The 27,938-nt window shown below is 44.2% G+C and overlaps 3 protein-coding genes across 5 annotated transcripts in view; 1 reads left to right on the top strand and 2 right to left on the bottom strand.

Moving 5' to 3' along the window:
- Positions 1–9,202: 9,202 nt before the first annotated feature.
- MRPS14 (mitochondrial ribosomal protein S14) lies at positions 9,203–11,876 on the top strand. Its single transcript, XM_021545834.3, has 3 exons — positions 9,203–9,269; positions 10,000–10,158; positions 11,379–11,876. The coding sequence occupies exons 1-3, from the start codon at positions 9,225–9,227 to the stop codon at positions 11,559–11,561; spliced, it is 387 nt and encodes a 128-aa protein (XP_021401509.1). The 5' UTR covers positions 9,203–9,224; the 3' UTR covers positions 11,562–11,876.
- Positions 11,877–13,090: 1,214 nt separating this feature from the next.
- Positions 13,091–18,667, bottom strand: CACYBP (calcyclin binding protein). Its single transcript, XM_021545833.4, has 6 exons — positions 18,625–18,667; positions 17,903–18,095; positions 17,107–17,203; positions 16,521–16,620; positions 15,103–15,197; positions 13,091–13,400 (listed from the first exon to the last, which is right to left on the bottom strand). The coding sequence occupies exons 1-6, from the start codon at positions 18,643–18,645 to the stop codon at positions 13,241–13,243; spliced, it is 666 nt and encodes a 221-aa protein (XP_021401508.1). The 5' UTR covers positions 18,646–18,667; the 3' UTR covers positions 13,091–13,240.
- A 3,357-nt stretch (positions 18,668–22,024) lies between these two features.
- RABGAP1L (RAB GTPase activating protein 1 like) overlaps positions 22,025–27,938 on the bottom strand; it is a 230,906-nt gene continuing 224,992 nt past the window's right edge. For all 3 annotated transcript variants that reach the window (XM_021546018.3, XM_085586651.1, XM_085586650.1), the window contains exon 26: positions 22,025–27,805. In XM_021546018.3, the coding sequence (XP_021401693.3) occupies positions 27,650–27,805 (156 nt within the window). In that variant the 3' untranslated portion in view covers positions 22,025–27,649. The remainder of the gene's footprint in view (positions 27,806–27,938) is intronic.

The raw sequence follows: 27,938 nt of genomic DNA, 5'->3' as shown, positions 1-27,938 counted from the left end.
TCCTCACATGTCTGCCTAGGAGTGTCCATCAGGCTCATCCCTGAGGAGCACTCACAGATAGGACAGGTTCAGGCTCTATGCCACAGTCCTGGGGCACAGCACTAATGTGGCCTGCTGAGAGCCTCCACCCTACTGCAGATGAAGAATGACTTCACAGGCTTTGTTGCTGTCATGGTTTAGTTTTCTTTAGTAAATGCAAAAACACAAAGAAACCCAGAGCTTTACAGCTCAGTCTGTGCTGGATATGGGATACCAGCTCCTTTACTGGCATCCAAGAGTTTTCCAGTTAACAGCAGCTGTCAAAAAGTGTCTTATGAGGTGCCAACAAGGGAGCTGCAGTGCTTCCCTCAAGATAAATCCAATTTTTAAATGTGTTGAAAGTAGCAACACTAGAAGCAGCTTCTCTCTAATCTTCATCCTGTGCTTGCTATATTCTGTATGATTTGGGAACATCTTAAGGAAACAATTTGATGAGTAAGGTTTTAGTGGCTTTCCAAGTTGTACAGAGGAGGTCCTTGGAGGGCAGTGCTGGCCTCCAGGGAAGAGTGCTCCAGCCCTGAAGCACACCTGAGTTTATATCAAATTATAAATGAATAATTCATCTCAATTCCCTGCTCTTCCGCAAATCTCCCTGGAGGACTGTGGGCATGTTGTTGTCTGTCTTTTCTGTACAAACCAGGCTACAAAAGCCTGGCCCTGAAGAATGCCACGAGGATAATCATAACAAAAAATATAATGCATCAGTGAAATAATGCACCCATGAAAAGGCCCCAGAAAACCACAAGGCCATGTTTTGTCTTAGATAAATGAGAAGAGTTGAGCAGGCTGGCTCCTCCCAGGAAATGCTGCACTCCTCATGCACAGTGTTACTGCTTAAAGCAGATAAAAAGGCAGAGAGGAAGAAATCAAAACCAGATATAAGAGCAGGGACAGTAGCATAGTAGTGCACAGCCCATGCTGTTTAAAATGCTGTAAATTCATTACAGCTGAAGACCACCTTACACCAGGCTCATGAGTTAAGAGTATTCCATTATCTAATGAACTTGTGCTTCATCTGGGAGAGCTCTGAACAACTGCTTTAAGTGAAACAATCCAGAAACCGCCTCAGACAAGTTCACTACATTTGTATCTGCAGCTGGACAGGAGAGGGAGCTAAGAGGTACCAAATCCATCTTAAGAAGCAAGGGATAGGACGGGCAGCCTCCGAGCCTGCAGTGTCCCAGCACTGCCCTTAAAGGCCAGCTGGCAGCTCCCCTGGGTGCAGGGGGCCCATCACAGGGCAGCTCCCTGCCACAGCCAGTTTTAATGCTAGGGAGTAATCAGCCAGCACTTTGAGTGAAAATATGGCTTTTTTTTTTTTTCCCTCAGGGGGTATTATTTTAGCAGAAGTATAATTTATTTTGGTGCAGATATACAAAAAATATCAGTACTAATGTTTAAATGCATTCCCTCTCTGCAGTTCATGCAAAATTTCCAGGTGTCTCCATTTTCATGCCTGTTCAAGAAAAAAACAATTCAATTTGCTGAAACTCTTCTTGAATTTCTGGTTTCAGATAGGTTCAGCCTTTTAGCCTCAAGATTTGTCCCCATCAGGTGCCCTTGATCTCTGTAAGCACTGGGGAACTCTTTGGCATCTCGCCCTATATCCAAGCTTCAACTGTTCTATCTCACAACAGATGAATTCATAACCTAGAAAAAGTACATTAGCAAGGTCAATGGATATAGAGTAACCCCAAATATTCCCAGTACATGACAGTCCTTATGGATAACTGAAGAGAATAAATTTAAGCCTGTTTAGCAGTCTCCTAGGACTGGCCTAAGGTCACAAATCAAAGGGCAGGCCATTCTTTTTAACCGTCTCCAATTCTAAAATGGTTTCATTTTGGTTGTTAAACCTCCTATTATTAGGCTTGATAGCAGCACATGAAGCACTGCATACTTTTGATTAAGGACTAGTGAAAGTAGGACCATCATCTACCATCACTCTTGCATTGTGACATCTGCCTCTTCTAAAATCACCTATAGCAGCAGTGTCTCTTATGGGTAGCCTGTATGCATATATTTAAGTTACTAAATTTAATGATTTAAGTGGGGCTAACACTGCACAGCAATGCAAAAAGTACTCATAAAACATAAAATAACAAGAGAACAGGATCCTTCTGTTGGGAGGAAAGGTTAAAAGTGGAATCATGGTGAGGAGGGCAGTACATTAAGTGACCTTGCAGCTGGGGATGCCCAGGCCTGAAGAGTAACTGTGACAAACCCCATATATTATGCCTCCTGCTGTTCATCCTGTTTTGAGAAGTAGAATTTCTGTGTAGGCAACATAGGTGTCTGGAGAGATTGGAGGCACTCTCACAGACTTAAGCTCCCCGCTTTGGAAGAGATCAAAGCTCAGGTAAACAACATGTGCATGGAACCTTGAAAAATGGAACTGAGCTGAATGGTGCCTGCCTGTGTCTCTGCCCAGGTGTTGCTTTGGGATCCTCCACTTAGTGAAGTATTGAAATAAATCTCTTTGCATTTCAGCCATGGTTTTGTGGTCATTCCAGATGCCTGCCTGTGTTGATGCACAACTTCCAACCCATTTCCTTTCCCTTCTGCCCACATTACCTGTCAGAGTGTCAGTGATTGCCTTCTTACTCTGCTTGCTCCCCAGCCCTGCCCAGAGATGGATGCTGAACTTCATGCCTGGCTTTGGTCCTGGCAGGGTGGTAGTGCTCCTGTGCTTCCCCACTTCTGTTTCCTTGGTGTGCTCATCAGTACAAGTGCAGCTCACCACATACCTGTCTACAGGAGCTCGAACTCTGTCCCAGGAAATGGTGGCTACTCCTCTGTCACTTGGTCAGTTACCAGCCTCTGTCCAGGCTGTCCATTACTATGAAATGAAGTGCAGAGAAAAAAGAGACACACTTTTTTTTTTTTCTTTTTTTCCCCAAAGCCCCATGATGCTTCCCTTAGGAAACAAAGGATGACAAGGACTAACTCATCATCTGTGGCTTCACTGTGTCTCAGTGGCTAATTACCACACTGGGTATTGACAATGCAGAAATGGAGCAGGTCAAGGTAAGGCACTGAGGCACAGCCAGCCAAAGCTATCAGGAATAAAATATCAAGTAGACATACAGGGAAGAATGATTGTGCAGAAGAATGTCCAGCTGAAATTTGAGACTGTGTCAAACCTAAGTTCTTATGAACCTTAAGAGAGATCCATTAGACCAGTGATTTGGATTCATGGATAATGTGGATACAGTTTGGCAAAGAAAAAGATGCCTGAGGCAGCACCAACAACCTGCTCCCCTTTATCAGTCTCTCTTGCAAATATCTCTTCTTGAGCTGTGAGGTGCCAGCAAGGTGTAACACTTCTCCACATTATGACTGAGAAAGGAAGTAGAAGAAGTAGCCAAAGAAGAACATACTCATAGCTACTTCATCATGTGAAACAACATTCCTCCTTTCACAGCTGCAAAATCACACTCCAGCTGCAAAATCACACTCCAGCACTCCCATTGTTTACTCAGGAGTGTTTTTGACTACCCTCTTGCTCTGCTTGCTTTTTTTCCAAGCCCAGACACAGATGATGCATACCACATCTGATTTCAAACTCATCTAGATAATAAGACCTGTGTCCTGCCCCACCTCTCCCTCATTTCAGCAATGCCCTCTGCTGCAGCCTAGCTAAGCAGCCAACTTCTGCAAGCAAAAACCTTGATTATACAAATGGAATTGCTGATAGTTAAGAGACTTTATCCAGGCTTAAACCATTTCCTACTCTTCCATTATTAAAATAAGCATGTTTCCTCCCTTGATTCATTAATGAATGCTATTCTTACCAGTGACAGTAGCTGAACTTGTGTCTAACATATGATCTGCAACAGACCAGAACTGAGAACACCTCCTCAACACAGTGCCATGCAGAAGCACAACAATTCTTTGGAATACCTGCCACTGCCTCAGAGCTGATCATTCTGCTCTGTCAGGTTCCTGTCTCTGTCCAGAGGAAGATGGCATTCAATGCCAGGTTTCAGTTCTGTCAGAGTCATGGCAGTCTCGTTGTTACCCACTTCCACCTCCTCTGTATCACCACAAACAGAGGTGTAGTTCACCATGTACCTAGGAGGGTCTGGGCCCTGTCCCAGGAGATGGTGGCGGTGGCTTCTGTCACTTGGTCATTGACCAGGTGAGCCAAGCTGTCAATTCCTGCAGAGACAGTGAGAACAAAGAGCACAGGCTGTTATAATCAGGCTCTGCTGTGACCTGCGACACTGCTTCCTCTCAAGGGCCTTGCTAGTTTCTTCCTTTTTCAAGTCCTATTTCTGATCACACATTGATTGGACCCACAAATCTGAATGGTCTGAGATGGTTTAAAAAAGTCAGGTTTTAATTCTAATAGATGTTTTACTGTGAAACAGCACAGCCAGTCCTGACCTGGACAGAAAAGCCCTTACAAAGCACAATACTGTAACTTTCCTGTTTTGTCATGGTCACAAGCACACATGCATGCCATCTGTCCAGAAAGTGAGACAACAACCAAAGCTCTTTTGTTAAGAGGCCAGGGTGACCCAGGTACACATTTATTCATCTTCCTCCAGTAAGTCCCTGACCTAGAGATGAGTCTTGTCCATGCCTGCCACCACCTTCAGTGGATTCCAGTGCCCAGATTTACAGTGTTGTTATAAACTGGGAACACATGAGGAAGATCACTACACATCCTTAACTGGGACTGGCAACACAAGAACAACTGAGGAACCATGATTACTCATTTGATTCCAAAAAAAAAAAAAAAAAAAAAAAAAAAAAAAAAAAAAAAAATGTTAACCTCTCTACAGTTCAGTTTCTTCATCTCAGGGAGTTGAATATTTCCCTATTGCATGATGAAGGATAAACAAATCAACCAATTAAAATAAGGCTACACAAACACATAAGAGACACTGCTGCAAGGGCTTTGTTTACCCTAATTCTTATTAGTATTTACAACATGATCTGTTTGTAGTACCTACAGGTAATTAGAATCTGTGATGATGCTTGTTGTTGACAGTTGGGCTGTCAATTTATGTAAGAAAAAGTCATAACTATTAGAAGGTTTAGCATAGTGCTGTGGTAATCACAAGGGTCTAAAGACACACACAGTGCAAGTTTTAGAGCCACAGATAGTGTGTTTTATTAGGCTATTAAATACATTTGAAAAAACAAATGAATTTTGGGAAATGATTCTATGACTAAAGACGTAAAAGGAATTTTATGTATCCAAAAGCTTGCTTGTTTTATTCTCTCCAGCCCAAACAGGTAGATCTAAAATAAGTTTTATCTTTAACTGTAAACTGTATTTTGACCATGTAGTGTAAATTATTGCTACTTAAGCAAGTCATCATTGCATATTTGTGGAGCCAAATCATTTTGTACTGCTGGTACAGTGCAAGGAAGATAAAATAGGTGTGCTAATTGCTTCCATGTCCTGCATCCTTTGTACACTGGCAACTATATCTGCACATCAGAGCCAAGGTTGCTGAGCACTGGCAGGGTCACTCATCCCTCTGTCCTGCACTGGGTGATGTGGGCTGCTGGTTTCTGTGCAACAGCTGAGTGGAAAACATGGGTGTCCAAACAGGGCTACTCTTACTCCTTCCCCTCATGGCTCCTGCTGATTCCTTCCACCTCTCATGCTTTATTTCTTGCCAAGGATGGGCCTGAACTAGCAGGTGGGGGGCTGCACAATTCTGAGGTATTTCAACTGGGGTTTAGGTCTCCTCCTCACAGCTACAAGAGCAGGGCTCTTTCTTTGGGAGCAACAAAAGCACAGCCACTGCCCAGGCAGAGACAGAGCTCAGGCAGAATATGGAGTTAGTGGCTTTTGCTGTCTGAAGATCACAATGACATCTTGCCCAAGTTGTTTTGGGAATTAACCAAAAAAACCCCAAAGCACCTGGTCAGAATCTGTGAAATGGAGCTGCCACTTTCAAATTTCTCCCACTGTTACAATTTTTTCCCTGCCCAATTTTCAGATGGAAACACAACACCAGATTTCGGGAGTCATAATTTTATATAACAAGACAACAGCCTGCAGTAATGTGGCTGTTTGAGGACAGACATACAACCAACCCATGACCTTTACAGAGAACAACTTTTTTTGTTTGGTTCATTAGATTTTTTAATTCACTGAATTATTAAATACATCTTAGCAGCCTGAACAGTGAAGGTCTTGCAGATACCTCTCAAGTTATTGGAACAACATTTCTTACCCTGCTGGAGGCTCTAAATTCCAGGGTACAAATGCATAACAGCCACTGTGTAATTTACCACACACCAGCTTAGCTGCACTGTGATTTACCACACATTAGCTATGGTAAAAGTTGTGATTTTCCACCTGCATGTACTAATCTCAGCTCTTTTGTGAGACAAAAATACATTACTTTTTGTTTTAAAGAAAGATGCTGAGGCTTGTTTGTACCACCCTAGACCAGCACATGATGGGAACTGGGAATTTGAATAATCACAGCTCAGCTTGTTAGCAGTATGAGATGCTCACCTGTGGCGAGAAAAAACAAGCAAATTATTTTCTTGTGTGATATGAAAATGGAGTTTGTTCTTTAGGTCTAATTGCACTGCAGCTGAGTACAGACTGTGCTGCTCTGTTTTTCACTACTGAACTCCCTGTGTGCTCCAGGAGCTGCCCAGACATCTGCACCAGTGAGAACAGGGGCTGGCTTGAGACAATGAACCAGCTTGAAAGTAGGGGATTGACTGAGCTCCATCACTGTTTGACTGATCCCCTCATGTGAGAGCTTCAGACAGTCCTACAAATTCCCCCAAGGCATCTCCTGTTATGTCTAGTTTAATTTATATGCTTAAATATGTTGGTTAACATCCTGAGTTGAGCACCCCAAATATTCCTCCAGGTAATTTTTGTGAAGAAATGCACATTGCACATATACAAGACTATTTGTCAGTAGTCAGTAGAAACTGCTTCTGTACTCACAGTCACAGATGGATTGCTGAATTATAAATTTTTATTAAGACAGTGGTTCAAGTTTCCCAATCTAGCTGCAGACTCAGCTGCAAGCACCCTTCCAATGGAGACTCCCTGCCACCAAAGGACAGCAAGCAAATAAATTAAGAAACATGTGGGAAATCAAATCTCCCAGTTTATGTTATTATCCAAATAAATGTGGTTTTCCTTTTTAACAAACACTCAGCCATTATTATCTGTCTGAAATGTGTATGAGCCCCCTGTCCTGTTGGGAAATGCTACAACAGTCACCCAAAGAAATGCTTGCATATGGTTTATAGCATTTTAAAGGCAAGACATGAATTACACATTGCCGGTGGTTATGAGGTTTGAGTTTTGGCTGTGGTTGACTGTTCTCTGTACTAATGGTAACCGGTCCCTTGCCACAGAGTCTGTCCACAACAGGACTCAAGCTGAGCTGGAGACCTGCTCAGCCACATTAGTAAGAATTACATGGTTGCCTCACTAAAAATGTGTGCAAAGCAGGAGAAGCTTTACCAAAACAAGTAAAACTCATGAAAGAGTTTGAATTCCAGATTCGGCTCCTTCCAGTGCTGCTACAGCTCTCCTGTCCCAGCTCTGGTGCTCCTTCTTGCTCCTCTGAGGCTGTTCCTCTGCTCAGATGTTGGTGACATATTCCATGTCTTCAGATCCAGTAAGGTGATCATGTCATTTTCACTGCCCACCTGTATCACCTTGGGGTCTCCACCAGCCGAGCTGGATCTCCCCATGTACCTACCTGTTGCAGTAAAGTGAAAAAATTATTAAAATAGGCCTCTCAAAGTCAAGCCTGCTCTCCTGAAATCAGTGGCTGGCTTTGTCAAACTAGCACTTTGCAAGTTCTCATGTGAAAGCAATCCTGGTGTGAGCAGTTCCTTAACATAACAAACTATTCCTGGGTGAAAAACAACCAGCACCTGTATAAACTGTTTTACACTGTTAGAAAAATGAAAACTATCTCTCACAAACAACTCTCTCTGCACATACACACTGGAGTGACCAATTAATACAGAATAACAACTTGTTACTAACCAATAATTGGCAAAAAAACTACTACTAACCAATAGGAGTCACACACAAAATCTGTAAAACTGTATAAAAAGGAGTTATGTGAATAAAGAATGGCTTTTTTCCACCAAGAAGAAAACGGAGTCTGTGTAATTAATTCCCATACTTGTCTAAGGGAGCCTCCAACCCCGCTTCCAGCCGCAGGGGTGGGTCACAACGCCCGGGCGCACCGGGAACGGGGCGGAGCAGCGGCGGTGACCCGGCCTGAGGGCGGCGCTGCCCCTGACCGCGGCACTGTCCCTGAGGGCGGCACTGCCCCTGACCGCGGCTCTGCCCCTGAATGCGGCACTGCCCCTGAGGGCGGCTCTCCCCCTGAGGGCGGCACTGCCCCTGACCGCGGCTCTCCCCGACCGCGGCACTCCCCCTGAGGGCGGCACTGCCCCTGAGGGCGGCACTGCCCCTGAGGGCGGCTCTCCCCCTGACCGCGGCACTGCCCCTGAGGGCGGCACTCCCCTGACCGCGGCTCTCCCCCTGAGGGTGGCACTGCCCCTGACCGCGGCACTGCCCGTGAGGGCGGCACTGCCCGTGAGGGCGGCACTGCCCGTGAGGGCGGCACTGCCCCTGACCGCGGCTCTCCCCCTGAGGGCGGCTCTGCCCCTGAGGGCGGCACTGCCCCTGAGGGCGGCACTGCCCCTGACCGCGGCACTCCCCCTGAGGGCGGCACTGCCCGTGAGGGCGGCACTGCCCGTGAGGGCGGCACTCCCCCTGAGGGCGGCACTGCCCGTGAGGGCGGCTCTCCCCCTGAGGGCGGCTCTGCCCCTGAGGGCGGCTCTCCCCCTGAGGGCGGCACTCCCCCTGACCGCGGCACTGCCCCTGAGGGCGGCACTCCCCCTGACCGCGGCACTGCCCCTGAGGGCGGCGCTCCCCCTGAGGGCGGCTCTGCCCCTGAGGGCGGCTCTCCCCCTGAGGGCGGCACTCCCCCTGAGGGCGGCTCTGCCCCTGAGGGCGGCTCTCCCCCTGAGGGCGGCACTGCCCCTGAGGGCGGCACTCCTCCTGACCGCGGCTCTCCCCCTGAGGGCGGCACTGCCCCTGAGGGCGGCACTCCCCCTGAGGGCGGCTCTCCCCCTGAGGGCGGCGCTCCCCCTGAGGGCGGCTCTGCCCCTGAGGGCGGCACTCCCCTGACCGCGCGCACGCGCGGCGCTGCAGCAAGATGGCGGCGGCCGCGCTGTGCTGGGCGCTGAGGGCGGCTCGGCAGGTCAGAGCGATTCTCTCCCCTCCGTTCCTCTCACCCTGCTTCCCCGCGTCTCTCCGGAGCCCTGTCCGCCCGGCCGAGGCGCCGGCGAGTGGGCAGGGGAGGTTGCGGGTTGTGTTTGAGCGCTGCGGGCTCGGCCCTGCCCCCGCGGCGCGGGGACATCGTGGGGTCCCGTGTTCTGTAGGGCTCGGTGTAGCTTGGGGCTTTTTGTGTGTCTCTGTGAAGAGAACTTGCTAACGCTTTGTATGAAGTTCAGAGTAATATATAGTTCAGCATGGAATCTGGAAACCATGAAAGCTAAAGCTCTCAAGGCATCACTGTTAGTCGCCAGAGAGAGGAAAGATCGGCGCTGCCCCTCGTGAGGAGGATGTGGACAGCGGTGAGGTGACAGAAGTGGAAGGTGTGCTCCAGGTACCGGAGACACAGAACCCCAGGGAACGGCTGGAGCAGTGCCAGGGAAGGGTTAGGCTGGAGACTAGCAAAAGGTTTTTCCCGAGCGCTGGAACAGGCTCTCCAGGGAATGGTGACGGCCCCAAGGCTGCCAAAGCTCAAAGGCTGTTTGGGCAACACTCAGGGACATGGTGGGATTGTTGGGGCCAGGCATTGAACTTGGTATTTGTTGGTCCCTTCCAACTCTGGATAGCCCATGCTTTATGGAACTAACAATTCATACTTGACTAGGGCAAACTACGTGCAACAGGCAGGTATCACAAATTTTATTTTTTTTTATCAGGTTCTTCCCTCATCCTGCCCAAGGCAGGTGCGGAGCTACTATGTGGACTGGAGGATGCTGCGGGACGTCAAGAGAAGGAAGATGGCATATGAGTATGCAGATGAGAGGCTGCGGATCAACGCCATCCGGAAGAACTCCATCCTTCCCAAGGAGCTGCAGGTACTGCCAGCTGCCTGTACTCACACACGTGCCTCTTGCTGCTGTGGTGTGCTCAGGGCCACAGCGGTCACTTTACAGACCCAAACAGCTGTCCCAGGTCACAGATTTTGTGTTTCCCCAGCTCTCAAGCACAGAATCATACTCTATCCCATAGTGACTTCAGCCTTTTGGGGGTGTTTACAGCATGTTCAACTGACTGGAGGTTGTGGGCATTGGGTTTAGGGTTTTCTGAAACAAGTGCTTGTGGAAGCCGCATATATAACACTAAATACAGTGAAGTCACATGCATATACTGCCTCTAACATAGATTGTCAAACCTATTTTCTTCCAATAATTCAGAATTTATTTAGAAATCTGAATGCCTGATCTAGCCCAAGCCACCAATCTGTGCAGTTAGAAGTATTTGATTTTACTTGCCTGATCTACAAGCATATGAAACCTGCATCAGATCTGGGTGTTAAAACTGTTCTTAAAAACAGACTACCCTGCTCTCAGCCTGCCTTACTATGCACCACAAATATTTGGATATATCAGATTATTCCTATGTTTGATCTGGCCATGGGAGTTACACATCCTGGGCGAGAAAGTGTATGAATTTGCTTATATATTGATTTTACCATTCTTGGGCAAGTCTGACTGGTGCTGAATGTTCTTATGAGGCAAAACCAATACAGAAAAAAGCCCCAAAAGATCCTGTAACACCTTCCAAAGAACCCTATATGAGATCCCTTCTACTGACAGCAAAGCATGCTACCTCAGCAGGCAGTTCATAAACAACATATATTTAAATTTAGCTCATCTGAAGGGACTAGCCTACCCTGCCACAAGAATGCCAAGTGTGTTTTGACTAACTGTAATTCCTGTCTTGAGGTTATTCGGTCTGTAATAAGATTAAATCTCGGGTCTCTTAGAGGGCTAGCCCACCCTGGAACACGGACAGAGACAAGCTGATTTGACTGGTTAAAATTAGTGGCTTGACACTGTTTTATCTGTGTAATAGGATTAATTTGGGGGTCTCCATGTGGATCAGCTGTTTAATTCACTGTTGGAATGCCCAGAGAGGGTGGGCTGAGTGAGGTGAAAGCTCCCAATTAAATAGCAAAGCTTATTAATGAGGTGGGAGAGAAACTTGTGATGGTACCTATTCTATGTCTGGATTGGAAGGCCCCTCTGGATCCCAGGGAACACAGATAAACGTTTGTGCTCTGGTCTTGTTTCAGGAAGTGGCCGATAAAGAGATCGCTGCCCTGCCCCGGGACAGCTGCCCTGTGAGGATCCGGAACCGCTGTGTCCTGACATCCCGCCCTCGAGGGGTTAAGCGGCGTTGGAGGCTCAGCAGAATTGTTTTCCGCCACTTTGCTGACCACGCTCAGATGTCCGGTGTACAGAGAGCCATGTGGTAATAATCTCCACGTGGATGTGCGTTCTGGCAGAAGAAACAAACCAGGCTCATTTGTGTGGGTAATTAAAGCAAGACTGTCCTGCCTCAGAGCCCAGCATCAATGTCAAACTAATAAGGGAAGGATGAGAAGTTGTGCTGATTCATTAAACTCACTGGATTACAATCGATATCAGCTGACAAGCAGCAGCACAACTGCACTGAACTGGTGTGCGTGAGAGGCAGTTTGATTGTGAAAAAAAATCAGTACATGATGGTTGCAGAACTAAGCTGAGGTTTGTGGTATGGGCAATATTAGAAATAAAGACATACAGCACAAGGCTCGTTTAAGCTTTTTTTTTTTTGTTGCCAACATACGGTAAGTTCATCACGGTAATTTGGGTAAAAGCATCAGTAAAACTGCACAACAGGACAAAGTGGTATTCTGCTGTGAACAAGGGCAAGCACAGAGTGGGAGTAAAACATGGCTTCAAATTTAGATACTCTCGCTATGCTAACTCAATATATATGTATATTAACGAGCAGACAAAGTGGCTAAAGGACCTGTTAGAAAGTACACTGTGCTGGTATTTCTCCTGTTGGTAGTGCAGCACTCGGTCCCATGCTTCAAGAACGAGGTGGCAAGGAAGCCCTAGTTCAGACCCTAACAGGAGAGTAATGGCTTCCTTAATTCACAGGTAACAACAAATCTGTCCTTGGGAGACACATGAGAAGGAGGCAGGAAGGACACAATTAACAACAGGCTTGCTGCTAAGGTCATGTTTGCCCTGTACTCTTCTTCAAAGCACTGCAGTAAACGGAGGGGGCAGTGGCTGCTACATCCCCCTCCCCAGCAGGGGCTGAGAGGCGGCAATAAAAAGGCCAAATACCACTAGCAGGAAACTGACAGCAACTCATCACACCCAGCTGAGTTATATTTTGGTGTATAAGCCATCTTAATATACTTACTCTCTTACCTTAAAACCCTTCTGAAGTTGATGGAGAAAGTGGAGCTTATCCCTTGTTTCCTACTTTACACTGCTGGAGCCAGGGCAAGCTCCCTGTCCCTGGTCTCCTGCTGATGACTGATGCCATCTCAAAGATGGGCTCGCAGTTAGCCCAAGCACTTTGATTTCCAAAATTCATAGTAATAGTAATTAGACAGGAATAGTTTCTGAGAGTAATCATTAAATTTGAATACCACAGGATTAACACCATATTGTTTCTGCTTAACTATCAAATGCTTAGATGTTCTGCTTTCTTCAGCAGTTCTCCCTTTGTGACATGCTTTATAGTTCAGCACTTTCCCATTTTTAATCAGAAAGCTGCACCCTGTGAAGTGAGCGTGACGCTAGCCCCAGCAACCACACGGGTCTGGCTGCCACTGGCAACAGAGGCCTTGACCCATCCTAGTTTAAGATTCCTTTACTGTTACATTCTGTTCTCAGTCTCACAGTACTCCCCACTCATCTGAGAGGCTTTCTCAAGGAGAGCAAGGCTATATGGCCTACGCTTCACCCCTCAGGAAATGCTGAACCACTTGACTGACAGAAATGCTTTATAAGCTATTTTATTTAAATATTTTCTCCAACCTGAAATGGAAATGACTGTCTTTGCTTGGAAGAAGGTTATGTAAACGATGATCTTTGCAGCACAGCGTGTCTCACATGGAAGATCAGTTTTAAGGCGGCCCTTAGAGTGCTTTCAGATATCCATTGGTATGTCCCCTTTGTACTGCTTTTCTCTGCTTTCAACCCAGGCCTTATTGATGGTGCGCTTCATCTCATCGTCCCCTTCCGCATACATCTTTTTTAAAATGTTCATAAGCCCTTCACTAGGATCTGTGGTGTCATAGGCAGCCTTCCTGCAAGACAGATACATGAGAAATTCAGGTATACCAAACAAAATTAAGTGCTAATGTTTGCTTGAAACATGCTGGTAACAGGACTTTTGCTTTGGTAAAGTCTTTAGATCATGGTAGTCTCAGTTGGCTTCCAAATAGGAAGAATCCTAAGAAACACCCTTAAACCAAGTGCAAGCTGAGTAACATACCTAGAGATGTCCCATGGGGTGGGACAGTATTCTGATGTGAAGCATTTTGCAGTAAACGTGACCTTGGAAGCACTCCCAAAATTAACTGTAGAAAGCAGAAGTGAAATATAACAGACACAGAAAAGTGCCAATACCTGCCATGTGTTACATAACAGGGAAATAAAAATGGAGGAATGTCCACATCAGGCTCTTTGGAGAGACCACATTCACAACCCAAAAGGCTTTTTTTCTGCTTCCCATTTTTCACATCATCTCCAGCAGTTAACTGACTTAACACGTTACATTTCAAAGCAATTTTCTCAGGTGATTAACAGTGCCACAAGCAGTCAGCACCCGTGGAGGACATGGCCTGTTTGACCCGACTATAAATAATGACCTCTCTATCCCATTTTCCAAAATCCGGTAGGTAGTCCTATTGCAGTCTATCTCAAAAGCACAGCAGATGAAAACCGATCAGCAGAGGGAGCAATTTCCTCACGCTCAGGGCTAACCATCGGCTGCACAGACCCTGGCTGGGAGCAGCATTTCTGGAGCCGTTCATTTGACAAACAGTAACTCTTCGGGAATTCTCTGCACAAGATACAGGTTTAACAAAGTGACCCCGTTCCTCCAGAAAACTGCATTAATTGTCAAGTCACTTCCTCTTAAACCTCCTGTGCTGCCATTTGAGTAGAGAAGGCCATTTTGCCCTAAATTCAGGTACTTATGCCTGATCAGTTTTAGCAAATCACCCTAAAAACATACACAAAATGAATTATTGTTGGCAGGGATAAAATTCTTAATAGCAGTCTCATTCTTCAAGGTGGCCATACATGTAAAATAACATTAAATCATTATATTATATTATATGTATATATATATATATCTATTATGAAGTCTCTTGCCCCCAGGTGTTTCCTGTTGTCATATACCACCCTCATACCTGTGTATGTCTAAGCTGCCTGCTGCTTCCAAGCACTTGAAGCACAAACTGGCTTGAGACTTTGGAAAACCATCTAAGTAAACAAAGACCTGCTTTGCCGAAAGTATGCTGGGATTTTTGTGCAGGCACTTCACACACAGGTGACAAAAATTATTTTGACCAGTAGAGCTGCAGGGGATCTACCCATATATTTCTATATAATATAAACTTGATCTAAAAACAGTCACCTCACTAATGCAGTTATTGCAATGAATGCAGCCATCAAAATGCAAATGAATCTTTCATTGGTTGATTCCCCTTAGAATTCTCACTGCAGGTCTTCCCTATCCTATGTCCTATGATGAAGCCTTCATCATTAGAAATACAACAGGGGAGGAATGGCAGCTATTCAAAGTGTTTTTCTTCCAAGTGCTGTCCTACAAGTATCAAAAGAAATCCCAACCTGATGATCCTCCAACATCTCAGGGCCTGTCCCCCAGACCATCAATCCTCAGAATAACTGCACAGTCGGTACAGATCTCTCCCATCAGTCCTAAAACAACACAGACAACAGGAAATGGAAAACAAGATGGAGGGCTGAAAAGATACTTACTCTTTCTCTTTGCTTTCTTTTTCCACTTGAGTGAGACAATCCCATTTTTCCTCCTGCTTCTTCTTACACATGACAAGGATCATGTCTGTCTTTATCTGTATGGTGAACAACAGCAAGGCATGAATTTAGAATGTTTCATGAAGGGATGCCAGTCAAAATGAGTAAGGTTAGCTTGTACCAACATAAGTCTCTTCTATACTCGCAAATTCCCCAGCATTTCTCTCAGCTATCCATTATTATGTAGCATACAAAAATTATAGGATGTACTCAGCCTCAGGGTACAAAGTATTAACTCCACCGTGGACAATTTATATATGTGATTAATAGAATACTAGTAAAGACTTATACTGCCAACATAAAGTGCTGCAGGAACACTGTCCAGAGATTTAAAGGCTGCTCAAGCACCCAGGATTGCTTGGCAAAGAGTGACTATATTTACAAGACTTCTCCAAGCATACCAAGTTGAAGTAGAGGCTCCTCCAATTTATTTCTCCAAAGACAAGAAACTAGTTCTGGGGTATTGCTTAATCTTGCAACATGTTTGCAAGCTACAGAGCCTGTTGACTTGCAACCCTGACCTAAATTTCACAAAGAACTCCAGCATGCCACAGCAGACAAGGGTCTACTGCAGCTTTAGCTTGGCTTAACAAGTACATGACCACTGCTCGCTTTCACACTGTATTAAAAATCACCAGAGCATCACTCTTGGTTTATTTCAGCTGGTTTAATTTCACTCTGTACTCATTTCAGACCCATTTCCAATTCAACCAGTAGTTCTTCACATCTGATGTCACCAAGCACAACAGAGAACTCACAGGAGGTTTGTGACACATCTCAGCCTGGAAAGCTGCCACAAGCAGCGGAGTATGGGTATCACCAGTCAGCAGCAGCACAATGTTACTAGTTGTCCTGGTTTTGGCTGGGAGATAGTTAATTTTTCCCTTAGAAAATTAACACCCTGCTAAGGTTAAACCAGCACACCAGTGTTCAGTTCTGGAGCAACAAACGCTTACTAAGGCAGAGCAAGTTCCACACTTGGCTTTGGGAATTAAGCCTATTTAAGCTTCCCAAGCTTTCAGTCTGCTGACAAATCTCTTAAAATTACAAAGAATTTCTCAGAGGTATTTAAAAGCACAAATATGCAAATGAACACTTGGTGGTATTTTCTGCTTAATTATTTCTGAAATCCTGTTGGTGAGCTATTAAATATACAGACATGATCTCTTGAAATAGGATTCCAGAGACTAATTCTGCAGTTATGACAATCACAGATTAGTAGGACTCATGTTCACAGTGCAAAGACTTAGCAGCAGAAGGGAGGGACTGCACATTAGAATGGAGATTCCTGAAGTAGCCAGGAAATGAACATGATACTCTGTGCGAGCCCTAAATTACCTCTAACAGACAAGTTCACTGACCTTTCTAGAGCTGCCTTCCACAGAGATGGGCTTCAGGAGGTTGTTGAAGGTCATGGTGTAGTTCTTCCCATTCAGATTCTTCACTAGCAGATCAAATGACCTGGACACAGGAAGTGGAGGGAGAAAAGGCACAAATATTCCAATCATTACACTGTCTGAAAACCCTTTAGCAGGTGTATTTCTTAGGAAAGCAGAGTACTTCTTGGGAAAGCAGACCAACAGGCTTGACTTATGTTATTTTCAGACCTCTCAAAATGTTCAATTTTAACAGAGAAATTAAAAGGACCAATCCAGACTCACAACAAATCAGGATCTTTAGGATCCTTTCTACCTACAAGCTTAGAAACCCAGATTTCCTTAATGTACACCTCAGTTCTATCAGCACAAATACCCAGGGCTAACACTATGTGCCTCCATCAAGCATGGTGAGGTGCACTTGTAAAATGAAAACACTCTGATACCCTCAAGTGCTATTAAAAGCTAATACAACTGAAGTTCATAAAAATGAAAAAGGGTGTGGAGAAAAAAAGGCTGATCCAACACTCCTGCATTTCACTGTTCTTGTTGTGCTACAAGATGAACTCACCTCTCTGTGAAATTCACCTGCACGTTCTCAGCTGGAAGTTTCTGGACACCATTTAAAGAGATGTAAATCTTAACAAACTTATCTGACTGATCCCAACCTGGAAGCAAAAAAAAGAGATTAAGTTCTACCTTTCCTCCTTAAGCTTCATGCACTCCAACTTCCCCCACAAAGTCCCCTAGAACTAGGGTCTTTTCCTTACTGAAGCAATTTTCAGGGCAATAAAAGGAAAACATGAATTACTCAGGAATAACTTGAGAGCAAAGGGATGTTCTCCCCCCCCCCCCCCCCCCATGTAGCCCTGTTCCCTAATCCCTGCAAGTTCTGAGAAAACTCAAGTATCAGGTCAGGTCAAAAGAGAGCCACCCGGGCTGTACAGGGGGAGTCAGAGCCAGCTGTTTGCTCCTGCTGCAGTTTCCTTGACCCACTTCTTCCCTTACTCCCTGCATCTTGAGCAATTCCCTCTCCTCTCACCTACTTGGGGAGCAGAGAAGCCAAGACTTACTCTTATATTCCTGCTACACACTAAGCAATGGAAAAATACCAGCTGATACAGTAAGAATACTTAATGCATCCCACCAAAGGCTACCACACAAACACGATCAATACACACCGGGTTTGGATGGCAAGTAAAATGTGGCAGCTTTTAAAGTGGGGTCTCCAGTGTGGAATAAACACTGGAGATGTGGAATAAACAATTAAAGCTTCACTATGATGCTAAGTGGCAACGCTAATTCCTAGTAATGCCACTCTGCCATCTCTTCAGAGAGATGCTAGAACTCTAGAAAAACAATCCTACCGTAATTGTTTATCTTCACTGTGTACCCTCCCAGAGATGACTTTTCTTCCTCTGCCACATCTTTTGGCTTTGGCGGAGGCTGATTCTTAATTTCCAGCTCCAGCTTTTGTTTCTCTGCCACAAGGACATCACGCACCCTCTTCCTAGTGGCATTTGTGAGCAGCTCTTTAACCTCTTCCAAATCTTTCTGCAACTGGATCAAAAACAAAGGATCACACGTATACATCACATACATTCTTTGTGCTGAGGGGTCACAGCTTTGTAGGACAATTTCACGTATTCTAGATACTGGAATTTGAGCTTTATCAGGCCAGTAGTTTAGTTTCCCACTACAAGCAGTTAAGCACGGAATCATCCCTTCCTCACCCCCGTCCACTCCTGTAGGTATGCACAACCACAGAATCCTAATTCACACAACGGGTCGGGCTGGAAGGGTGCAACTCCCCTGCTCAGCCACGGCCATCTCAGAGCACAACACTGGAAAAGACACCCAAGCCCATCAATTCAGACAAGGTTTAAGCTTTCAGCGCTTAACTCTTCATACACTAAAAACCAACAAGAACCACCAGAAGCTGGGCGGATGGCACCGCCGCAAGGGGAGCCCCCCACAGCGCTCAGCGACCGCGGGGACTGACGCTGCCCGGCTCCCCGGCGGGGCCACACCGCTGCCCCTCGCCCAGGACCCGGCCCGCACCGCGGAGCGAAGTCGGGAACGGCCTCACCTCCTCCCGCGCCACGGCCATGGCGGCTGCCCGCGGAACCTCTGGAACCTTCCGGCCGCGGGAAGTGACGCGCGGCCCCGGCACCGCCCGCCCCGGCCCTCAGGAGGCGGGACCGCGAGGTTCTCTGCCCGCTGTGGCTCTGAGGGACGGGCGGGACCGGGAGCGTCTCCCCCCGCCTCCTGACCCTGGGCTTCTCCCCCTGCCGGGCTCGGGGCACGGGCGGGGCCGGGAGCGTCTCCCCCCGCCTCCTGACCCTGGGCTTCTGCCCCTGCCGGGCTCGGGGCACGGGCGGGACCGGGAGCGTCTCCCCCCGCTCCGGGCACGGGCGTGTTATGTGTAGTAGATATAACTCGCGCCATTTCTAGTGTGATCCTGAATATTTGTTGGAGTACACACGTTTGTATTAGGAGTCCCCCACCCTCGCAGGCGAAACCTGGTTTGTGTTGAAACCCGATTTACAAGTAAAAGGATGTGGCTCGGCCGGGATCTAGGCCGTGAGATGGATATCATGGAAATCCTCAGGCAAATGCATGTGAATGCAGCGTTCCCGTAAATTTCATCAAGGGATTCAACAACTCCCGCACGCTGAATTGTTCTTCCTCATCACCAAAAAAGAAAATCTTATTAGCCTATGGACTCTGAATGGAAGAAAAGACTGACTGCCGAAATCTTGGCCTCAGGCGGAATTTTCCCTATAAAATCCGCCTGTGCCAGGATGGAGGTGTGTGGGCACAGAGGAAAACCTCTGCTGAGGCTGACTCCTTGTTGCGCACCCAGTGCCGACCCCGGGCTCGGCTCTGTTCTTTCCTTGTGGCTGGCTAGATAGGATTTGATTGCAAAACAAATATTTTATTTTTCCATTTTAATTTGGCTGGGCACATTTCCATTTATACCAGGCGGGACCAGGGCTCTTCCCGCCCCCGGGGCTGCTCAGCGTGAGGGCGGCTGAGGCTGCTGGGTTTTAGCTTGGCGATCGAAATCTCCCCCTCATTTTACAGCAGATGCCCCTGAGCTCGTGGTTGTCAAGGTCCTCGAATAATTTTGCAAAATAAAGTGTTGTTTTGCTTCTTCAGGCAGAGAGTATCAGGCTCATGTGGTGGAGGTAAATGGTGATGAAAAGCGAAGAAATGTCTGTTCACGGCCTTTAAAGGAGGATGGGCTTATAAACTAAGTGCCATGTTCTGTGTCTGCTCCTCATTTTCATGGTTATTGAGGTTGGAAAAGACCAACCTCAGCTCCAGCAGGGTTTAAGCTTTCAAGTTCTAAGATTTCATCAATTATAAAACAACCAAATCCAATAGAAGCTGGGTGGATGGCACAGTGCCCTCACACACCTCCACAACTAATGCATAATAAGCTTTCTACAACAAACCCAGAGAAATTGTTCCTGACCTTTAATGTCACAGTGTGTACTCTGGGAGTGACTTTGTGAGTAAGAATTTATCAATCCATTTGCAAGGAAAATGTAGATTTTATTTACAGAGCATTTGGCTATATGCATGTAAAAACATGCTGGTGTAATGCTACCAAAATTCTCTTTTAAGCATTTTCCTCATCAAAAGAAAAACATGACTGTTGACACTGTTACTAAATCAGTGCAATGAGCACCAACAAATAAAATTTCTATAGCCCCACTGGGCATTCCAGTTTCCCTGGAAGAAAACAATAAGGCAATGGCACTCTTTCTCTCAGCAGGAATGTAGAGGCAGTGTTTGCCCCCAGATGTCCTTTATAAACAGTGTGACCCAAGGCAGAACACAGCCCTTCAGCGCTGAAAAAGTCCATTTCTCTAGAAAAAGGTGCCAGTTGTAACACCTGTTTTACCAAACTAAGGAATGTCAGCTCGTTTGCTGATACATAGGCTTAAGGTCTGGGTTTTTGTGTCTTCTAAAGCGAACATCTAGGAATTCATCTGTAAAGAGATCTGTAGAGGTAGGGAGGGAAGAAGAAATTTCACAAAAATGAATTCAGAGAAGTCCTGAAGCCAAAGATTTACGTTCAAGTTGGCACTCCCCAAAGTGGTTTCAACAGATGTACTGAGGTGTTTATTATAACCCTCTGCTGCAGTGCTTCAGGATCTGCAGTGGAGAAAAAATCTGCAAAATTAACTGTAGGTATTCTAAATTTTCATAGGACTAAACATAAGCCTGACAATCTTCAAGAACAGCATTTGGAGACATGATAATTGATTTTATCCAGGAAATACAATATGGTCAGCTGGAATTTATGTTTGTGGCAGTTTTTGGTGGTTTTTTTTGGGTTGTTTTTTTTTTTTTTTTTTTTTTTTTAATTGGTTAAGGACAGTTGCTTATTCAGGAATTACTTCCTTACATTTTTTTTTTCTGTGCAACTGAGACAAGGAAAAATTTTGTGGTTTTTAATGTAGCTACTAATCTTTGAGTTTCCCCACACTCAGTTGTGGTCTTATATTAGCAAGTGCTCTTATTTTTACAATTTAAATTGGTATTGCTTTCTAATTTAAGTTCTGGCTAGAGGAGGAAATGCTTTCGTTAACATAGAAATACATTTGAAGTGAGCCTGTAATTTGCTTTTTTCCTTCAGTTTTTGGGGTTTTTAAAGTGTTTAGTTTCCTTAAATGATGAGTAATTCTGCACACATAGCACTTCCCTTTGAGTGGCATCTTCCATGTGGAAGAGTTATCACTCATGACAAGAAGCTGCAACAGCATCTGGATGCTGCCTCCTCTCCTGACAAACATTTTGGATAGTGATGTGGAGGTAAATCCATACAAAATATTATGGCTGGTAAATTTAATCTTTAGCTTTTGTCCCTCTTTGCCTTATCTTCCCCTGAAGTGCTGTGTGCTTTTGCTGTTATCTGGGAACAACGGCAGTTCTTCTCAGTTAATGGAAAAATTAATCCTAGAGCAGTTGCTCACATGGAAAAATGGTTTTATAAAGCATTTGGATACTTTCGACTGCAGCACATTCTCTTCTCTGTTCTTGCTCAGCCCTGCCTCTCTCTTTGTAGTCACTTGCCAGTTTCTTGCTGTTTATTCTCCCCCCTTGTCTCTTCCTGCCGGTGCACTGCCTCAAGGCTTGTGTACTCCAGACCTTACCAACAACTACCGTCCCACTGCTGTGTATCACCAACATTTAGGGAAAGCATGCTCTGTGCTGGAAACCTCAGACTGGCATGTGGAGCAGGGTGAGCTCTTATCCCTCTGGCACAGCTGAACAGGGCCATTGTCCTAAGAAATTAGAATTAGCATGCACCCCCTTTGGACAGCCAACCTGCCAAGTCACAGTGCCCCGGTGCAGCAGAGCTGCTGGTGAGAACTGTGTCAGAAAACCTGACACAGCAGCTGCTTCTTCCTGCAATCAGATTTAAGCTGCTTCTTAAGTAAATGGCTTAGGAAAATAAGCATCTTATTCCCAAGTTGTTTTCCATTTCCATTTATTTTACAAGGCATCGTTCACACAATGGTAACAAGGTACTGATTTGAACATTTCTGTAACAATTAAAAAAGTAAACATTTGTTGTGACCAGGTACATTGAATTGCACTTTTAATAACAAGCATTACACTTATATTTTCATGTTGTACTTTATATAATACGTGGATGTGTTACCCAAGTAGTGGTAGTACTGAATGGTTCTCAGTTGGAAGTGTGACCTCTGTATGATGCTCTTTTTTTTTTCCTAACTCTTCAGGATTTGTGAACTTGGGACACACCCAGATCAAAAGGCAACCCCAAATCTGGAAAACTTCATTGTCATGGAGTCAGAGCTTTGGAGCTGCTCTGTTTTCAGTGTGCTGGAGCAAATCCACCTTAATGGCAGACACAGAGGGAGATGGATTATGCTTGATTGGAAACTTTTCTGCATTCATATGTTATCTTTTCCCAGTTCAAAGAAGCCAGAGAATCTTCTTCCATGGGAAAGCAAGAACTTCCAAAGCTCAATAGAGCTCTTGGCACAGCTTTTGAGGGTGGTATAGCAGAATTGCAAACCCAGGAATTACTGAAAGGCAGAAAAATCTGGGAACATCTGCTGTGGTTTGCATTGGTAGTACCATCCATGTATTATATAAAATACAGAAATAAGAGAAACTGTAAGGAAATTAGTACAGCCCAGGATTCTGGTGGTATCAAATGAAATTTATGATACCAAATCCTTTTGATGTATTTATCCCCTTGTCATTCTGTTTCTTTTATATTATTCTATATGTAAGATATAGTTCTCCAAAGATACATATATATTCCTTTACAGGTTAAATAAAAGCAAGTCACACTGGATAAGAAAATAATAAAAAGTAATATCCTAATTCTGTACCCATTTTTTTGTTTTTCAGGTAAAAATAGCATGAAATACATTCAGTAGCAAAGCCATTGGGACCCAGGAGAAACTGAGAGCCCTGTATTCCTGGAGAATTGACCTGTATGTGTTAAGTCACAATCCTGAAATAAATTGTGTAGACTTCTGACCTGGGAAGGATAACGTCTTGGTCAATGCTGAGCATTATTTATCCAATTGCAAATTCCTTGCATTTCCCAAAAGCCACGTATGGATAGCTCAGTTCTAAAAGCTGCTGTGACATACACCTCCCCTAACACCTGAGAGATCCAAACTTGAGTGTTTCATCATGTCTCCCTTAGTGTTATTACCTGGAAGGAGTTAATGGGACAGTTCCCAGTAGGATATTGGCACAATAGGCAGACAAATGAGTTAGTTTTAACTTCTGTGTTTGCAGCCCCCTCAGCAGGGTCCAGCAGGGACAGGGAGTGCTTGTCAGCCACAGCAATCCCTCAGAGCTGAGGGGAACATCTCTGCCCTCCCTTCACACTCAATCAATCATGACACTTACTATGGTTTTCTCTCGAGCAGCTGGAAGAACACCAGCACTGTAAGGTAAGAGTGCTTCTGGTATCAAAGCCAAGGGTGTTTAGGCTTAGAGGAGATGGTGCAGAAGTTGCCAATTATCCCTGAGTCTAACAGTAAATGAAAATCCTCTGAGTAAATGAAAATCACCTGATTCTAGTTCTCCCACACATACAAGTAGTTTCATGGATTTCACTGCAGCTACTTAACAGAAGGAAAGGAACAGCCCCACCTTGATCCTGTGGAGAAAACATGGCCATGTGACTCCCAAATGTTGATAATTTAGTACCAGTAAATGCAGATTTTTATTTACTCCTAAACTACCACGTTTAGTCAATGAGTAGCATCACGACCCTGAAGTCAATGGGATAGTTCATGCTTTGTGAAGGGGCTGAACTCTTGCAATTCTTGACTTTTTATCTCCATCTCCCCTTGTAAACGGCTGGTTTTATTTCAAATTGTTCTTAACACAGTGGCAGAGATGATAATTTATCTTCAAAGAAATTTCAAGTGCCAACTAAGAGAAGTAATTTTAAACATCTAACAAAGAAAAAAAAATACTGCTTACCTGTGTAAGCACTTTAACTTAGTTGTAGCAATGTAACTCAGCTGTAGCAAATTAAATCCTCATTAATGCTCAGGACAAGGGTGGGTTTGACCACTGGCAGTACTGATTACATGGCTGATTACCTTTCCTGAGAATGTTTCTGCCAAACCCTAATGCAGACACACCTCAGGGATTTCACAGTTTCTTGGCTTCTCCATCCATGGTATTTTTTATATTTTTTTCTTTTTATTCCTCTCCAGGTACATTTAGAAACTTAAACTAAGTGGAGTAAGTCCTATTACTTTAGAATATTAAGTTTGATTCACAAAGATAATACAAGACTAGTTCACAAATATACCACATAACTAAATCAGCCTTGCTTCATTTAGCCTGTAAAGTGTTACAGTCAAAGGAAAACCAATGTTTTAAAGTGAAAAGAAGGACTTTTTTTTTTTTTTTTTTGCCCCCCATACTGGGCATCTCAGGAAGAGATTATAGTCCAACAAGATAAAAGTTGTAGTAAAAATATTCTTTGGAGGCTTGTTCCTAATCAAAGTAAAGACTTTATTTCAGAATGGTGCAATCTCAATAAAATTTAAAAATAGGTTTTAGTTCCACATATATATTTATAAAATTCAAATGAATTTTAATAAAAGTTTGATCTGAACACATAGTTTACTACAGCCTCAGGGAAAAAAGGCTGATCACTCCAGACTTAAAAGCTATGTTAGCTGTTGCAGTGCCACATGGAAACAACAGTTTCAGTAAGACCTTGATGATGTTTCCTGATGAAAAGCTGAGCAATAAGCCAGCTGTCCCTGACAAATCCACAAAGGATAAGCATGTAGGTAGTTCTGTGACACAGAGATCTCTTTTCTTGCAGGAAACTGAATTTCCTAATAGCATCTATAGTCAGCAGATAGAGTTTTAGCTTGCCTGGTCTAATCATGGAGTCCTGCTCCTTTCCTTCGTTCTGAATATTCATCAAGATAATGCCATAAAGTTATTTTCTTACTCTTTCAGTAATGCTGAGAAGATGCAGCTTCCACCTAAATACTACTCTTCCAAAGGCCATTGCTACAAATGCTACCTTGGATCTACAGCTGGAAGGTGGAAATTGTTTACAGCCTTTAGGGTCACTGCTTTCCAAAACTTCCTTTGGGTGAGGTAAGCCAGCTTCCATCCTTACAAGGGTTTGAAATCATCACGGCTGGCAGGTAGCAAATGTGGTTTTGCTCCTGAAACTCAACTTTCAAAGTCAGAAACCAGCTACACTGAGAAAATGAACACTGGGTCAAAGCTCATTCTGTGAAACATGGTTACCTTATTTACCAGTTCCTTTTTGATGAATTTGGGAAGTCCCAGTCCCATGATCTGCTCATTGGACCCTTAGAGGTGATTTAACTCATTCACTTGACAAAAGATGAACTGTAGGGGGATAAATCCACCCCCAGCTTTTTTTGTTGTTGTTTTTAATTATCTCCAGTACATCCTACAACAAGGACAAGGGACAGGACTGTACAATGGTGGGTTGGAGGGATGAGCAGGAGTGAGCTCGTAACTCATCTGCTCAGGGAATCACAGCCTAACACATTTCTGTACTTATTCTTACTGAACTTTTCCAATCATGGTTTTAAATCCACTTGTATGTATGATTTAAGCTAAATGAAATGAGACATTCAGACACTTGTCAAACAACCAGTTTTCCTCATGGGCACAGTACTCTCAAATGCAACAATCAGATGTTCACCAGGTATCCTTAAATGTCACTTCAGATTTATTATGAATTCAGATTCACATTCTGAATGTGAAGCAGAACTGGTAAGTGAATGACTAACACTGGGCTTAGTCAGTCGGGGAGAATGGAAACACTTATGCAAATATTATGAGCAAGACAGTGACAAGGGAAAAAGACCTTTGATAACATTTACAAAAGAAATACCATCTGTTTTTCCTCCTTTTGTTTCTCGCTGTATTAATAATTCCAGATAGTCACTCTTCTTGAAGGTACATTTTAAAATATTAAAGTTTTTTAACCCCTTATTCTTAGAAGAGAGAATTGTGTCAGGATGGTGATTATATTTTGATCTCTTCTATCAGCTGACTGCCTTTTGGAATTTTTCCTTTGGCACTGGTAACATTAAATTTGTACTACCCTGTTGAAAATAATTCACAATTATGCTTGACAAGAAAGCACAAGATGGGTATTATTAAATTTTATTGTACAAAACCAACAATGTATGGCATTCCTTAGAATTAAAAAAAAAGATCAAAACAGAACTAGCGTCCCTGGAAAAATCTTGTAAATGAAACAATTAATACACAACATTTAGTCCAGCAATGACATTTACCTGCAAGACCATCTTCAGACATGACACATATAATTAAAAAAATATTCCATCAGTTCAAGCAATAGTTTAATTTTCCATGAAATAAGTATTTCTATGAACACTTTATGTTTAGTCAAAACAAATGCTTTTGAACTTTCTTACCTTAAAAGATATAAAACAACCAGACAGGTTTGGGAATCACCAGAGAAGTCCACCCCCACAGGAAAGTCTAGGGCTTGTTTTTATAAAAATAAGTAATACCAACAAAGTGTTTCCTAACCAAACACTTCTAGCAAACAGATCTTGTTTCTATGGTATTTTATTCGTCAGTGCAGCACAAGCCTCTTGGGTGTTTTTTTTTTTTGATACCTCATTTCTGTGTCAAATTTGGAATCTGAATATAGACCCAGGGCAAGGCTTTCATTACTTTTATTCATAAAACCTACCCTTTATTGCACAGGATTTACAAAAGGTCAAAACCATGCAAGGTCTCCACTCTGCTTCTCAGCAGAAACATCAAATAAGTGTCAAAACGATTCTCCCTTTATCCCAGTGGAAGGAATTATTCCTTGGAATTCTTAATATAAACATGAATTAAAAAGAGAATTAGGGAACTTTATGTTAAATTCCAGATGGGCTATGTAAACAGCCTTTAAACAACAGTGTTACAAAAACTGCACTACTTGTACTTCTGAAGAAAAACCAATCCAAACGAAGAAGTTGTAAGGGAAGCTCATAGCAATTGAGCCAGGAGAGCACAAGCCTATCTTTGCTATGGCCTAAGCTTTACAAAAAGTGCTTCTCTGCAGGATGCAGGTGCTGAGATAAAATTCTGAGATGGTCCCAGGGCCTAAGTTATCCTCAATGTCTTACGCTGTGCTTCCTAGGGAGAGATTATGCTGCAGTATTGTACATTTGTCATTCTTTCTCTTCCTCCAGAAGAAGAAAAACCTTCTATGCAAGACAAAAATAATTTCAAATTAGATGTGTATTAAAGACCTAGTTTTGAAATATTTATTTAACATCTAGTTATATAAAATAAAGTGTAAAAGTATGAAGGTATCAGAACGTGGCTTTCAGCAAGGCAGTATGGGGGAAGTAGGAATTCAACATAAACCAGGACTTTTTTTTTTCCCGCCCCTTTGAAAAGGGCCACATCAGAAAATGAATGAAAAACACTGAAGAATTTCACTTCAAGCCTGCACTCCTGCCTCACTGTCCTTTGCCCAGGAGGAGAGACCACTGGAAGAATCCTCCAAGGTTTCAGCTGTGTTGTTCTTTGTGCTCTTGAGCCGGCTGTGGCTGGAACTATGTGCTGCCCTCTCGGGGAGGCAGGGGCGGCTGCGGCTGCGGCGCTGCCTGCGTGCCTGTGGCCGTTTTGATAGAGTTCAGGGTTTTGCTAAACCAAGAGTTTTTGGCAGCTTGGATTTCATTCATAAGGGCTCCTCTCTGGTGCTCCAGCTCCTAAGAAAGCAGAATAGTCAGAATTGATCAAAACCTAATTAATTAACAAAGAAGCATCTTCACACTCAGTCCCTGCGGTCCGGCACTTCCCTTGCAACCTCCCAGGCACTGGGGAGAGAAGACACTGAAACTG

The sequence above is a fragment of the Lonchura striata genome, chromosome 8, assembly GCF_050655825.1.
Source record: "Lonchura striata isolate lonStrDom1 chromosome 8, ASM5065582v1, whole genome shotgun sequence".
In the NCBI taxonomy this organism is placed as follows: domain Eukaryota; kingdom Metazoa; phylum Chordata; class Aves; order Passeriformes; family Estrildidae; genus Lonchura; species Lonchura striata.
Note: the sequence above shows the minus strand (reverse complement) of the source record. Positions and strands in the feature narration are given on the sequence as shown.

Bases quoted from the DNA above. Each gene is read 5' to 3' on its own strand.
- MRPS14 (XM_021545834.3), top strand. From the start codon at position 9,225: ATGGCGGCGGCCGCGCTGTGCTGGGCGCTGAGGGCGGCTCGGCAG. The intron at 9,270-9,999 runs GTCAGAGCGATT...TTTTTTTATCAG, and splicing joins CGCTGAGGGCGGCTCGGCAG to GTTCTTCCCTCATCCTGCCC. The intron at 10,159-11,378 runs GTACTGCCAGCT...GTCTTGTTTCAG, and splicing joins TCCTTCCCAAGGAGCTGCAG to GAAGTGGCCGATAAAGAGAT.
- CACYBP (XM_021545833.4), bottom strand. From the start codon at position 18,645: ATGGCCGTGGCGCGGGAGGAG. The intron at 17,204-17,902 runs GTAGGATTGTTT...TTTTGCTTCCAG, and splicing joins AGTGAAGATAAACAATTACG to GTTGGGATCAGTCAGATAAG. The intron at 13,401-15,102 runs GTAAGTATCTTT...TCTGTCTTGCAG, and splicing joins AAAGAAAGCAAAGAGAAAGA to GAAGGCTGCCTATGACACCA.